The following is a 16,005-nucleotide window of genomic DNA, read 5'->3' as shown; positions in this document are numbered from 1 at the left end:
TGCAACGCTGAATAATTTTCAATCAACAAATATAGATAAAACTGTGAATGTACTCTTACGTATGTCTCCAGATCACTGCAGTAAAATGAAGTCTGAGAGTGGTGTTAAGAGAGCTAGTTGTAGTGATAACGAGTCCTTTGAGAATCAGGGTTCAGCTTATATATAGTGAGACTCCCCAGAGTAGAGCACAACCACATTGGTCATCTCTCTTCACTGGAAATGCCCTTTGGTGGGTATTTCCTTGAGATAGTTAAAAGAGGCTGTCTCCTATATCATATATTGAATAAGCAACCATTCCAGTCCAATATATGATACAAGAGAACTGTTAACAAGAAAACACACTTACCAAATTCCTTCCAATAGTAGTCTAAAACCAACATATGATTTAGCTGCTTTAGCAGCATTCTGAATATCTCTTCTCAGTGATTCACCACTACGTGGCTGATAAAGCACTGAAAAAAACGGTTGCCATCTGTAATTACTTATTTGTATAAGTCTACGTTTTCAAAATATTGTGGCACCAAGGTAGAGAAAACTGTCTGATACATGCTTTTGGTTTAATTTTATAAATGCAAGAGGATCTCTTCATTAACTAATAGTACAGGTAATGAAATAGAAATTAGAAAACCATTTTATAAGAGTAAAACTAATAAAAATGCATAGTAGAGCAAAATATAGAATTTGGATGGAAAACAAGAGGTGATTTCAAAAACATTATGCTTAAAGGGGGAGGCTGCTGCTTTGGGACCCTATCACCACATCTATAGACTGGAAAAATTTAAGAAACATTGATCATATGTGAAAGTGTATTTTAAGAAGGACATCTTCAAAGACTTTTCCTGAAACACATCAAATTCAACAGGACAGAATTTTTCATTAAACGACAAGTATATATCCATCCCTGCAGTTAAGAGTGTAGGTTCAATAAACAGAATGCCTGATAGAATCTCAGCTTTGCTATTTACCAATGGAATGCCCTTGGGAAAATTATTTAACCTCTCTGGGCTTAGTTTTCTCATCTATAAAATAAGAATGGTAACAGTTTTTATAAAATAAGAATGAAAACTTTTTGTAGCATGAGGACTGAATGAGATTATTACATAAAGCACTCAGCAGAATGTCTGACACTAGATAAGAAAATACATGGAGGCAAAAATATAAAAATAAGTAAAAAACGACATCTTTCAGTCCTGAAGTCTTAGGGTTTTTTTCCAAGTTTGTGTCAAGGTTTGTGGGCTACAGTACAATAGCACATGAATATAGCTCAAACTCTCATTTAGGCCTTGTCACCTCACTATTTTTTTTATTCTTTTAAACTGATTTTTGTTGTTGTTGTTTTTGTTTGTTTGGAGTCAAGAGTCTCGTTCTGTCGCCTAGACTGGAATGCAGTGGCGTGATCCAGCTCACTGCAACATCCGCCTCCTGATTTCAAGTGATTCTCCTGCCTCAGCCTCCCGAGTAACTGGGACTACAGGCACGTGCCACCACACCCAGCTAACTTTTTTGTATTTTTAGTAGAGACGCGGTTTCACCATGTTGACCAGGCTAGTCTCGAACTCCTGACCTCAAATGATCCACCCGCCTCAGCTTCCCAAAGTGCTGAGATTACAGGTGTGAGCCACCGCTCCCGGCCTAAACTGTTATTTTTACCTCTAATTTCTCCTATCTCTAATGAGAGAATCTTAGCACTCAACTCTCTACCTATAAGCCCTCCTAAAAACAACCCCCTCCATGTCCTAAAATCAAGTGTAAACTAAATTCGTAACTTTCTACTTCCTCACTTCTTCTCTCCATCCTTCAATCCTTTCTACACATACTGAGCAACTGCTACGTTCCAGTCTCTAGACAACAGGGAAACATTGGTAAAAAACAAAACACATGGCCTCTACTGCTATGGAACTTAATAGTGTATTGAGGATTTCAAACAATTAAGCCCACTGTGACCCAAGCGCAGAGAACACAAGAGGGAGATGGGCTACTCAAAGGGCTCTACATGGTGCTCTGGCAACTAAAATTGATCTCTTCAAGTCAGTGGTGATCTGGAAGTTGTCAAATTCACAGCTTTTTCCACCCCCCAGTCCATAATATACTCTTTCTGTAGACGTGATACCACTGAGCTCTGTAAACTTCCTGAGATTTTCACTATGCCTGGGCTTTCCTGACACTGTTGCCTCTACTGCCTTCCTTTTTGACCACTCCTTTGTTGATTCCTGTATTAGTTTCCTAGGGCTTCCATGAAAAATTACCACACACTTACTGGCTTAAAACAATCAAGATTTACTTTCTGGCAGTTCTGGAGTTTAGAAGTCTGAAACTGAGGTGTCAGTAGGGCCATATTCCCTCTGAAGGCAACAGAGAAGACCCCCTTCCTTGTCTCTTCCTTGTTTCTGGTGGCTCCCAGCAATCCTGGGTGTTCCTTGGCTTGTAGTTGCGACATTCCATTCTCTGCCTCCCTCTGCACATGGTCTTCCCCTCTGTGTGTCTGTGCCTCTGTCCAAATTTCCTTTGTCTTATAAGGGATACTGCTTGTTGGATTACAGCCCACTCTAATCCAGTCTGACCTCATCACAACTTAATTACATCTGCAAAAACCCTACTTCCAAATAAAGTCACACTCTGAGGTTCCAGGTAGAAATGAATTTGGGAGGGGAAACTTCAACCCATTAAAATTCCTCGTCTACTATTTATTTACTAGATACAGTGAGTTTTTTCATGGTTCTATACTCATCTCTCTAGTCTTTGAACTCTTTACTTTTTCTGAGTGTGACTTCTATTTTGCTTTCTTGGCTTCACTTTTCACTTCCATGAAGATAATTCCCCAAACCATTTCTTAAATAAGTCTCCCTCTTCTCTGAATTATCAGCCCACATGTCCAAACTTCTAGTGGCATTTACTACGATTATTCCTTCAAAACCTTAAATTTTAAATGTCCAATGTAGAACCTATTATCTCTTCCATTCTCCTGGCTGCTCCATTTTTCTTCTGACATTTCCAGTCCCCATTAATGGTTTTCCATCCATCTAGTCAGTTAGAATAGGGTCATCTTTAATTTTCCCTTCCCATTACCATACACATCCGGGCATTGAAATCTGTTTATTCTGCCTTCAGATGTCTCCATCTTACATTCATTTCCTCCTTCCCATTCCAACTGTCATTCTTATTACTTGTGAGTAATTATAATGTGCTCTGAACAGTTCTCTATGCATCCAATATATAGTATGTCCTGATTCATCCTTTCCTCTGTAATTGGTCATGGTCATTGCTCAGCTCAGTAGCCTTAATGACTACCTTCACAGAATAAAGTGTTTATGGAATAAAGCCCAAGTGTCTCAGCAAGCACTTAAAACCCTCCACTATCATGCTTTAAGTCTACTTTTCACACCCATCTCCTATTATATCAACTCCCATCCCTGCCTTCAGTTATAATGCTTACTGTATTTTGCTGGGTAATTATTGCCAATCTATTTGTTTCATGAAGCTTAGATTTTAAGCTTTTTGAGAAAATGTACATTAAGAGTACCTTGTAAATATGATTAATCATCATCATCATCTTTTGGTCTTCCCCTCAAGTTTGTTGGACACAACAGAGTCTAAGTAAAGTAAATAAGGATTCAAAAAGTTCAAACACTCAAATGTCCATCAGCTGATGAATGGATAAGCAAAATGTGGTATATCCATATAAAGCAATATCATTTGGCAACAAAAAGGAATGAAGTACAGATACATGATACGACATGGATGAACTGTGAAAGTAACATGCTAAATGACAGAAGCCAGTCACAAAAAAACTATATTTATATGATTCCACTTATGTGAAATGTCCAGAATAGGCAGATATATAGAGACAGAAAGTAGATTCATGATTACTTAGGGCTGGGGGTTGGGAAGACCAGAAGGTGAAAGCTAAAGAGTCCTAAGTTTCTTTTTGAGGTGATAAAAATATTCCAAAATTGATTCTGGTGAGGACTTCACAACTCCATGAATATATTAAAATCACTGAATTATACTCTTTAAATTAGGGAATTGTATGCTGTGTGAATTATATCTCAATAAAGCTGCTAAAAAGGTTGCTGCTAAAAAGCATAAGAGAACCAAGACCTTTAACTTTGATGTAGCATTTAAAAATGTTGCTAGAAAACATCTAAGGTAATAAAGTTTCATTTTTTTTAACTAGGTATTGAATTTAAAAATTGGAAGCCATGTGTGCTTGACAAAAATAAATTTTTTTCCAATATCTTTATGGAAAGCATGGATAAAGAGGTAAAGAATTTGTAGCTTGCGATCAAAACTCAGATTTCCTCCAAGATTCAAAATCTAGGACAGAACAAGAGGCAAATTAGCACCTGGAGATGATAAGCCCTTAGCAGAACATAATAATTGCTAACATTTATTCAGCACTATGTGCTAGACACTGTTCTACATATTTTTTACATCCAACAGTCATTTATTCCTCCTAACAACTGAATGAGGCATGAGCTATGATTATCCCTAATTTGCAGATGTGAAAGCTGAAGTACTAAGAAGTTACCTGACATAACTTGCCCGAGATCACCAGCTGACCTTGGATTTGGACTCAGAGACTTTAGCTCCAGAATCTGTGCTCTTAACAGCTGGACAACATTGTTTTCCTGTACTTCCCTCTCTCCTTCTGTTTGCTGTTCTCTTCAACAATGTAGCTCTCAAGAAATGATGTATGCTTAATGGATAATGGTTTTTATTGTGAATCTCATAGGAGGCAAATACTTCTATATGACAGAGACCAAGTCATAAAAAATGGTCACAGACCATCAATTCATATTTACTATTCTTTCATTTTTTACACCCCAAACATTTTTAATACTGAGCAGTGAACATCAAACACACTGATTGCTAAACATAGTTCTTCATTTTGAGAAATGCTTCCCTCCCCCTTTTAAATGTGAGAGTATTTAATAGGAAAAGAGAAATAGGCTAATAAAATTTCTACCACCAAATAAAGTGACAGGATAAAAATGACTTCAGTATTCTTCCAGTTTGCAAATGTTTTCCATTTACTTTAAAAGCACGTCTTACTGACAAATTCCTTCCCCACCTCTTACTTTTTTGAAGGGCAAGGAATGCTAGCATTTCAAACTATTTATTATTATTTTTTGTTTTGAAAATCCAATTTGCTTCTTAAGTGTTCTCTACAAATTCTGCCTTGGCAGACCTTTCGCTAATGAACTAGAAAGCGAGTTTTCTTACTGCACCATAGACTAGATAAAGAAACTCACAATCAGGCAAGATGAGAAGCAGGTTACTGGGTGGGTGGAGAGACTGTGGACAGTTCCTTGGTGTTATGGCTGTGATGCCAGCAGGGCTGATGTTGTCTCCCAATGTCTCCTCTTTCCTTCTTCATCTGCAAACGAGCCCCATTTCCCTTTTAACTTGGTGTGGCCACGTGACAAAATTCTGGGCTCTGGGATGTTAGCAGCACAGCAGTACAGTGTGTGGGTTCCAAGGCATATCCATAAAGGGAGGAGGCATGCTCTGTTTTGGTCCTTTCCTCTTCCTATGGCTGGAGTAGGAACAAGATGCTTGAAGCTTCTACAGTCATCTTGGACCATGAAGGAAAGGGTGCTGGGGATGGCAGAGTAGCGCAGGAAGATGGGTCCTCATGACTTCGTAGAGACATTCGCAGTCCTAGATCGCTAACCTCCAGACTGTTCCCATGTGTGAAAGGAAATAAACTTCTATTTTACCTAAGCTACTGGTATTGTATATTTTCTGTCTTTCATATCTGAACCTAATCCTAATTGACATAGACCTGAAAAGCCCCAGCAGTGTCTCTTATGTTCTTGTGATTCTTCACAAGAGACTCTTTCATGGCTTATAGGGGGGTCTATAAACTTCCTGAAATTGTATGTTAAATCTCGTGTTAATTCATGCACTGCTCAGGGAGAGGAGGTCCCCCATTTAACTTTTCAGATCCTCAGCTTTCCTCATTGTAATAGGGGGATAGCAACACTTTCTCTGCAGGGTTGATTTCAGGCTTAGATAGAATGTGTGTAAAGCACCTCACAAAGTGAATAGTGCCTAGCATAGCAGGCACTCCTCTTTATTTCCAAAACTGTGTAAATGCTTTTGCCATACATTCCACTGAGCTTAAATCTTGCAATCACCTTGACTTCTCTTACTTCCTCATTAAATTACCATATTAGTTGTCAAGAACATAGATTTCTTCTCTATAACCTCTCTTGCATTCATTTCTTTTTCTCCTTCCCCACTACTCCCTTCAGGTTGCAGCCTCTCATCTCTCTAAGATCCTTACCAGGTCTTCTTATTCTGGTCTCTCTTGATTCATTTCGCCTCCACAAGACTACAAATGTTTCCAAAGCTCTGGACTGCCAGTGGTTCTCCAATGCCTATCAAATGAAATATAAACCCCACACTCTAAATGTAGTCAAGGTAGCACAACAAAGAAGAAAGAATTTTGAAGTCAACAGACCGAGATTTGAATCCTGATTTTACTCCCTTAACTTGCTTTATGATCTTGGGAAAATTATTTTTCTCAGAACCTCATTTACCTTGGCTCTAAACAGTACATGCCACACAGGGTTAGAGTGAAGATAATGGTACATACAAGGTTAGAGGGAAGATAGAAGGGATATCACATATAAAATGACAAGTTCAGTGCTTGGTACATACTAGGTGCTCAATAAATGAGTTTCCTTCTCTTTTCCCTCCATGGAACGAATGGAGATTAAGAAGCCACATCTGCAGCCCATCACTCACTCTTCCACTAATCCCATACTTGTCTAACCTGTGCTAGTCAAACCAGATGATTTGCCACTTCCCAGAAATATGTTCTGCCCTCTCTATCCAGTTCTGAAATTTTGCTCACTGAGTTCCTCTTTATATACACCTTCACTCCATTTTTTTTCAGTTTTAATCCTCTTCATCCTTCAAGGATCACCTCAGTAACCATCTCCTCCATGAAGCCTTGTCTTGATATCTCAATTCAGATGTAAGCTTCATTTAAAAAGGCAGATTCTCTGTGGCTTTTTCGTGGCATGTCACAGGTTCTGCCCTGTCATGTTTTATGTACTTGTCCCTCCTGAAAGACTACAGGTACCTTGAGAGAAGAGCTAGAGCCCTCTCCACTTTTGTGTCTCTCTCTCAGCATTTCGCCCAGGTTCCTTTCATCTGTATTTACTGAGTTAATCTCAAAAATCTCAGGCAGGGCTCTTTTTAATGTATTCCTAGATCTTTTTTTTTATACTTTTACAGCACTATGAAGACAGAATGATTAAAAGTGTATTCAGGGAACACTCTATTTTAGATTTTTCTTTGTCTAAAAAAAGGAGGCAATGGCTTCTGGAAACAAAACACTTAGCAGTTGATCCAGCACCGTTACCCATCATTCAAAAACATTTATTATGGTGTCCACTGGGTACACAAGACTTGTTCCTTTCCTTTATTTCCTAAGAGTCTGGCTCAGCCTCCTACTTCCCCAAAGCCCCCAAGACTTTTTATTTTCCTTTCTGCATTTCAACAACAATGAATTTCATATCTGGCTTTGAGCATCCCTCCTAAAGATGATGGATAGGAGCAAAGCCTTCTGGGACACATTAGTACAGCTGCCAGTGGGCAGGAGGTGCTTATAAAAAGGCTCAGGATTCTGGGAACATATGTGCAGCTATAAGTGAACCGCCCAACCCAGCTGAAAAGAAACATTCAAGAACACTTCCTTTTATTCTTTTTAAGCTATGTGTGGAAGAGGCAAATCATATTCAATTGCAAATAACTCTCAGAAGGATTCTCTTTTTGTAGTGCCATCACGTGCTAATATCATAACCTTTGCCTATCAGGTCCATGTGCTTCAAAATTACAGGAAGCCTGTAAAGTCAAATTTAAAGCAGCAAAAGTCTAGTTTCTACTTTATTGGATAATACTGACTATTACTATCTGACTCAGAACATTTTCCATGTAATTATGAAAAAGACAAAAACCCCACACAACCATAAGATTTAATGAAGCTTTAGTTCAGTCTGTGGATAAGTAGTAGATAAAATGTTATTAGAAAACTAAACACAATGAAATCACCATCAAGCTACAGACATTAGACATTACATTATAAACTCAATTTCAAAAAAAGAAAATTACTTTATACGTAAAGCTGTCATAGTTCATTAGAACTGGAAGACTATTTATAGAATCTGTGAATTTGCCAATGTATTACATAGTCATTGCATTAAAAAGCAAGCACTAGTCAAGAAAGGTATTGATCTTAAGCACACTGGAGATAAGAAACTATCTCATGTGTGTCTGTAAGACAAAGGACCTTGCCTAACCTACATTTTGAGAGGATACTAGGGGAAGACAGCGACAGGATTTAAAAATGGTGTAAGGCTTTTCTCCAGATGCAGATAGCCTTTGATGTGCAGAGCAGAATGTCTTTTCCAGATATTTGCAAAGGGAAAAGCTGGAAAAACCACAGCAGAATGGAGTCAATTTTTGTCAGTGAGAGGTCAACACAAATCATGAGTTTGCCCAATCTAGCCAGGGTGGAAAGCAAGAGCAGTAAGAGAGATGTGACATAAAATAGATCCCCTGGGGGATTTCTGTAAAGCTCACAATGACCCCCAATTCAGCCATGTTGGTAAAATGTGGCTCTCTCCATGACCAAAGTTGACTGGGCCAAGAGCACCTGATATCAAACTTGGTAAATTAGGAATGTGGATCTGAAACAGAGGCTGGACTTGTAAATGTGACTTTTGGAGCTCTGGAAGCTGTGGGGAAAGTACTGGGTGGCCTAAGAAGAAAGGGAGAAAAAAAAAAGTCTGTTGAAAGGGAAGAATAAAGCAAATATGGGGAAAGAAGCAGAGAAAAAGCGATAGCGAGTGAATATTCCCCTGGGTTCCTATCTTCCATTCCTGGCCCCAGTTCTTCCAGAGGCCCGGCTGCAATTTGCAATTGTTTCCAGGACTCCCCACTGTATCTTGATATTAATCCCCCTTGTTTTAGCTTAAGCTAACTTCAGTGGGGTTTCTGCTACCTGCAACCTAGAGAACTGTAGTCGACATACTACCAGAGTCCACTAACCATAACTGTGGGGAAGATAGTGTCTCTTACAGCAGTTGCTCTCAATGAAAGCATTCATCAATCTCACACAGGGCCAGCATCCCTAACAATTATTATGACATTAACAGACTATAAACACAAAAACCTCCTTCTCAGAAAACAGGGCTTTGTCTGTCTAATGTGGTCTAACACATTAGAATCCAGATTCTTTGATCAATTGGTATGGGGAAGAAGATAATGATGATAACAGCTACCATTTATTATGTGTCATAATAATTGATTGGGTCTTCAACTATGTAAGGCATTACGCTAAATGCTCCACATACATTATCCCCACTCCTCATAACTCTTAAGGTAGTGAGAATAGACATTTGTTTGAAAAGGTTTGTGACATATTGAACAGAGATGTCATCAGGGAAAGGCCAACCTGCTGGGAGGGGCAGGTAGCCAGAAAAGGGCATTTAATATGATGGATTAACCATCATTCAAGATCTAGCCATTGGTCCTAGAGTCTCAGAAAATTTCAGTGGTATTCTAGCACTGACCAGACTTAGGAATGCTGACTCATGCTAACAAAGTTCACTAGAGACTGACATATAAACCAAATGCCAAGTTATGTTATTAAGTTACCATGAGATGTATAACTGCCAAGCAGCCTGGATACTGATGTTGGCTCAACCAGTGTATGATATACTTTCTCCATGTAGACAGACTACACTGGGAGCCAAACTATTAGAAGGATATTTAGGTGGTTACATGATTTGAATGTTAGACACAGAGATTTGACAGCTGCTACATTCATTTCCATAAAGGGGATTTAGCTACCAGGTGAACCAGACTCTTAGGCACCATTTCTTTGGTTGCTGCAGGAAGATCCATTCCAACAAATATTTCTGTGACCCTCCTGGGCTCCAGAGCTGACCAGTCATCTTTCTAAAGGAAAAGTTTTTTCTTTAGCTATCTTAAAACCTGATACTGTATGGCTCTGTGTCCCCACCCAAATCTCATCTTGTAGCTCCCATAATTCCCATGTGTTGTGGGAGGGAACCAGTGGGAGATGAATGAATCAGGGTGCAGGTCTTTCTCATGCTATTCTTGTGATAGTGAACGGGTCTCACAGATCTGATGGTTTTAAATACAGGAGTTTCTTTGCACAAGCTCTCTCTTTGCCTGCTACCATCCATGTAAGATGTGACTTGCTCCTTTTTGTCTTCTGCCATGATATTGAGGCCTCCCCAGCCATGTGGAACTGTAAGTCCAATAAACCTCTTTCTTCTGTAAGTTGGCCAGTCTTGGGTATGTCTTTATCAGCAGTGTGAAAACAGACTAATACAATACCCAATCCATCTTGTGTGTTTGGCAGTCTTTTTACTGACTTAAAGGTACTTTGCATATCTTTGTCTAACTCATTATTTCATGATTTAACATTTGAAGTAAAAGGATAATTCTATTTTCCTTCTTTCCACATTTCTCAATGAGGTGGCTCACTGTCATCCTAATGTATCATCTCAATTTTTTATATATAGGTGAAAAAAACAGGTTTTATAGTCAGAAAGACTGGGGATTAAATTTTGGCTCCCTCACTTATAAATTTCGTGATTCACAACCAGTTAATTAATTTTTTCTTGGCCTCAGTTTTCCTACTTGTAAAATGGGAATGATGCCCACCTCATGGAGTAAAATTAAATTTAATGAGTTATTATGTATGTAAAGTACCCAGCACAGTGCTGGGTGCAAAACACACAAGTGATCAGAAATGCCCACTGGAGCAAAAATAACAGAGATCTCTACCATTTATGTTCTCTCTGTGTCTTAGAAAGTTTATGCTGCTATAATAAAATACTTCATACTGGGTAACTTATAAATAATAGAATTTTTGGTGGCTCATTCCTGTAATCCCAGCACTTTGGGAGGCCAAGGCGGGCAGATCACTTGAGGTCGGGAGTTCAAGACCAGCCTGGCCAACATGGGAAAGCCCCATCTCTACTGAAAATACAAAAATTAGCCAGGTGTGGCTAACACTTTCTCGATTAAAAAAGGCATTTTCAATCTTAAGAATTTGTTCCTGTTCCCTTATCATTGTATTCTTCTTGTTTTCATATTTATTTTCATGTTGCCATAAACTTTTAGATATCTTCATTTGGCATGTGACAATGGCCAAGAACCATGACAAATCTGTACAGGAATTAAAATACCCATTACCAATTTTACTACCAAAAAACGGACTGAATATTTATAATCTGGGAACATATGCATTTCCAAAATGGAATCCTCAATAGGCAGTGTACACAGGAGGATTAGGAGAGAGGAAAACCTACTATGTGCCATACACAGTGCCAGAAATTTCTTTTATTTAGACCCATTTAAACTGCACAACACTCCTAGGTTGTTGGCATTACTTTATCTAACAGATGCTAATTTTATTAAGATCTAAATATACTACTAACATTTAAAAGTTCACATGATAAAATTATAAGCTGATCATAAAATAAGCTTTTGCGTTCTAGGAACATTAATTTTGAGGTTTTTATTCAGAACCTATGATTAGTTTGATTTATTATTATAGACACGTTTTTCATGTTTATATTTTTCATTACAATCACAAAATAAATTCCATGAAGTGATATGGAGAGTTTGTTTATAAATCTCATCAACAATCATGGAATGAGGAATATAAAGAGACAAATCTGAGGCTTCTGTATTATAAGTCAACTCTATAAGGCCAGTTTTTAAGTGAATTAAATGGTCTTGAAGGAAAAAGTCATCTAAACTCAATTCTGTTTTGAGGACTAAACCTAAGGAGATTAATATATCTCTGTATTTAAGAACTAGCTACTGTTTAAGGGAGCAAGTAAGCTTGGCAGACTATTCAATGATATCACAAAGAGGCTGAGTGATGTAATGACATTAGGCTGTGTGTACAGCAGATGATACCACTGAAGAATAGCACAATGCACCCTGATATAGTTCGGTGTAGAAAATCAAAACACATTCATTTGTTCCATAAAATAGTGATATATAATGTAATACTTTTGAATGATATGAAACAGAACACGGAAGTTCATGGATTCATTTATCCAGTCAACATATTTATTGAACACCTCTACTGCGATGGATACTGTAAAGCAGTGGTCCCCAATCTTTTTGGCACCAGGGACCGGTTTCATAGAAGACAATTTTTCCACAGACCAAGGGGTGGGGGGATGATTTTGGGATAAAACTGTTCCACTTCAGATGATCATGCATTGGTTAGATTCTCATAAGGAGTCCACAACCTAGATCCCTCACATGGGCAGTTCACAATAGGGTTTTCGCTCATATGAAAATCTAATGCCCCTGCTCATTAGATTGGGAGGCAGAGCTCAGGTGGGAATGCTTGCCTGCCACTCACCTTCTGCTGTGTGGCCCGGTTCCTAACAGGCCATGGGCTGGGGGACCCTGCTGTAAAGGACATGATGACAAATTAGATATAACCTCTTCCTTTACAGACATACAATCTAGGAGAGACACAAGATGGGGACACATAAGTTCAAGTGTGAGGAATATGGTGAAAAATAGCATAAAAGTAGTACCATGAAGTGCTACAAGATTTCAGAGGAGGGCTATATCATGTTTGAACATGGCATCTAGGAAAGGCTTCATTGACTACATGGCATTTTAGCTCTTCTGAAGTGTGGGGAGGAATTCAGCTGGTAGAATGTGAGGGATTCAAATGAAGAGGAAGCAGGATGTTACAGGTTGGTTTGGGGAATGCCAGATAGGCCAGTTTGATAGAGGACAGACCATGTCTAAGGGACTGCAAGGCAAAATTGGGGGATGGGGGCAGTTTATGCCGGGCTCTCAAGGTCAGTCTGGCAGAGTGACAGAGCCACTGAAGGTTTTCTTCAGGGAATTATACAATCTATTTGTTCCTCTAAAAACTTAGAAGGACAGGCTGGAAGGAAGACATACTGGAGCCTGGAATTCCATCTAGGAGTCTTTTTTAGTGGTCTAGGCATTTGTGTGATAAGAAAAAGTGGAGGGGAGGAAACAAGCACTTATTAAGAGCTCACTATGTGTAATGCATTTATTTATTTAAGTATATTAGATATAATACTCCACAACAACTGTGAAAGGTAGATAACATCAACTCCAATGTTCAGTTGAGGAAACTGAAGCTCAAAAAGATTAGTAGTTTGCCCAAGGTCACTGAGTTAGTTAAAATAAGGCAGGGGGTGGGGAGACAGTGGCAACTGAGACTTCAAAACCCATTTTATAATATACACTAGGTTGATTAGGGCCTTCCTTTCATAAGCTCCCTGAAATTCAGGATCAGCTGTTGAGGATTTTAGCTGTGCCTCTAGTATGGAACTAGAAATAATCACATATGGTAGGAGAATGATTCTGACAACAGATGAAATTAGACTCTTCTACCCCACACAACCACAGAAACTTCCCAGCTAGACTGAAGGATTGAGCTTTTAATGAGGTGATCGTGTCTTATCTGCCTCTGAATCCCCTAGAGCAAGCCCAGGGCCTGGCACTGTAGATCCTCAAGGAGAAAGCTGTTGTATTAAATCAAACTTGTGATTCATGTTACATATGTTCTGTCCTCAACTGAAGTTCTAATGAAACAAAATATTTTGCATCGTTCTAATATTGCAACTCAAGAGAGTTGTTTCCACAGATGAGACCCACTCCAAGCTCTGGGACAAACTCTGCTCCTATTTGGGAGAGTATGAGGATTGAACTGAGAGCTCAGCAGCATGGCATCAAGCCAGCCTCATTGCCAGTCTTGATCTGTTCCTCGATCCAAGTTGTAGATTCTGAGTGTGCTCCTTCTCACCACTACGATCCAGCTCTCCCTCCTTTCTAACTTCCGGTAGTTACAACCCTGTCTTGCTCCCTAGGCCAGCATCCCTGTCTTTGAATTTTGCCCACATATAGGATCTTCATTTCTCCAACAAAATATGAAACATAGCAAGACCTTTTTGATACCAACTCTTTGCTTGCTGAAATCTGCCAGGCTGTGTTTTGCTTATATGCCAAGGCTACTGTCTGGGTCCCTGGGATTCTCTGATCTCCTGGATTACTCCAGCTGGTCTGTAGAGTCATCCATCATACTCCAGATCTCCTTGGTCTAGCCTGTGCTTCTACTGATGAAAGGAGTTTGGACAATAGTCATCATAATATCGGTTGAGTATCCCTTATCCAAAATGCTAGGGACCAGAAGTGTTTTGAATTTCAGATATTTTTCAGATTTTGGAATATTTGCAAATACGTACTAGTTGAGGATCCCTAATCCATAAATTCAAAATCTGAAATCCAATAAGCATTTCCTTTGAGCATCATGTTAACACTCAGAAAGTTTTGGATTTTGGAGTATTTTGGATTTCAGATTTTTGGATTAGACTGCTGAATCTGTAATAGTGGTAATAGTCATACTTATATAACATTTGCTATGTGCCAGGCACAGTTCTATGTATTTTATAAATATTGATTCTATTGATTCTTACAATCATCACATTATTATTAGCCTCATTTTGTTGTTGGAATAAAAAGTAAAACAAAAAACCAACCTGAGTGGTTGTTACTTGTCTAATGTGACAATGTTTGCAAGTGCCAGAGCAAGCCTTTGAACCCAGGCATTCTGGCTATAGTTCATCGTCTTAATCACTATGCTCTCCTAATAGCAGTGAGAAGATAGAAAATATGCCACTAGTAAATGTACTATCTTAGATGCCTTATTTAATATAATTTACATCATACCACCAATAATTAGTTATTACACTTATGTTAATAAATGTGTTAATATCTAGCTATAACTATAAACCTTTAGCCCTTACATGAAGTTAAAACTTTAATGTATGAGCATTTTCATTTTGATTGAAAATCTACAGATATTCTGCATTTAGGCAAGTCTGATAAGACAGTAGAATTCGGCTGGGCACGGTGGCTCATGCCTGTAATCCCAGCACTTTGGGAAGCCAAGGCAGGTGGATCATGAGGTCAGGAGATCCAGACCATCCTGGCTAACATGGTGAAACACCGTCTCTACTAAAAATACAAAAAAAAAATTAGCCGGGCATGGTGGTGGACGCCTGTAGTCCCATCTACTCGGGAGGCTGAGGCAGGAGAATGGCCTGAGCCTTGCAGTGAGCCGAGATCTTGCCACTGCACTCCAACCTGGGCGACAGAGCAAGATTCTGTCTCAAAAAAAAAAAAAAAAAAAAAAAGGAATTAAATAAGATTGTAATATGACTTATATTAATATGTAGCTGATTTGTATTATAAAACTAATTTGTTAAGAACAGAGCAGTCACTTCAAAAATTTGGTGAGTGTACCTATATACCAGAGGCTGGAGATACATCATCAAGACATATAAGGAGCTTATTTTCTAACAGTAGAAAGATCACATGCAAGTAAACAAACGCATAATTCGGACTAGCAATAAGAACTATGAGAAAGTAAAACAAAGTAATGCAATACAGAATGAAGTAGTTGTAGTGGGCTAGTCAGGATATGACATTTGAGCTGGTACCTGACTGACGAAGACCAAGGGTGGTAATGTGACAGAGGTGGTCTGCTCAAGGAGAAAAAGGAGGCCAGAGTGGCTGAAGGATCATGAGAAAGGGAGAGACTGGCATGAACTCCAGTTGGAGAGGTGAGCAGAGTCCAGACTATAGGTCCTTGCAGGCCACAGCAAGAGATCTGAATTTTGTTCTAAGTATTAGAGGAAGCCACCACAGGGTTTTAAGTTAGGGAAGTGATATAGTATAACCTACATTTAAAAAATATCAGTTTAGCTGCTATTTGGAGAATGCATTCCAAGTGGTCAAGAACAGAAGCATAGAGGCCAATTAGGAAGCTACTGGAGTAGGGAACAGAAGATGGCAGCTTGAACTCAAGTTGTATCAGCAGAAACAGAGAAGTAGATGGAATAGGGACATATTTTGTAGGCAGAACTGACAGGACTTGTTGAT

The 16,005-nt window shown here is 38.9% G+C and overlaps 1 protein-coding gene across 15 annotated transcripts in view; it reads right to left on the bottom strand.

Moving 5' to 3' along the window:
- VPS13B (vacuolar protein sorting 13 homolog B) overlaps positions 1-16,005 on the bottom strand; it is a 916,166-nt gene that overhangs the window by 142,068 nt on the left and 758,093 nt on the right. The window contains exon 41 of one of the 15 annotated variants that reach the window (XM_063726437.1): positions 6,290-6,383. The exons of the other annotated variants lie outside the window; for them this stretch is intronic. Within the exon in view, the coding sequence (XP_063582507.1) occupies positions 6,290-6,383 (94 nt within the window). The remainder of the gene's footprint in view (positions 1-6,289; positions 6,384-16,005) is intronic. 15 annotated transcript variants of the gene reach the window in all.

Source organism: Pongo abelii, chromosome 7 (genome assembly GCF_028885655.2).
Source record: "Pongo abelii isolate AG06213 chromosome 7, NHGRI_mPonAbe1-v2.0_pri, whole genome shotgun sequence".
NCBI lineage: Eukaryota > Metazoa > Chordata > Mammalia > Primates > Hominidae > Pongo > Pongo abelii.
Note: the sequence above shows the minus strand (reverse complement) of the source record. Positions and strands in the feature narration are given on the sequence as shown.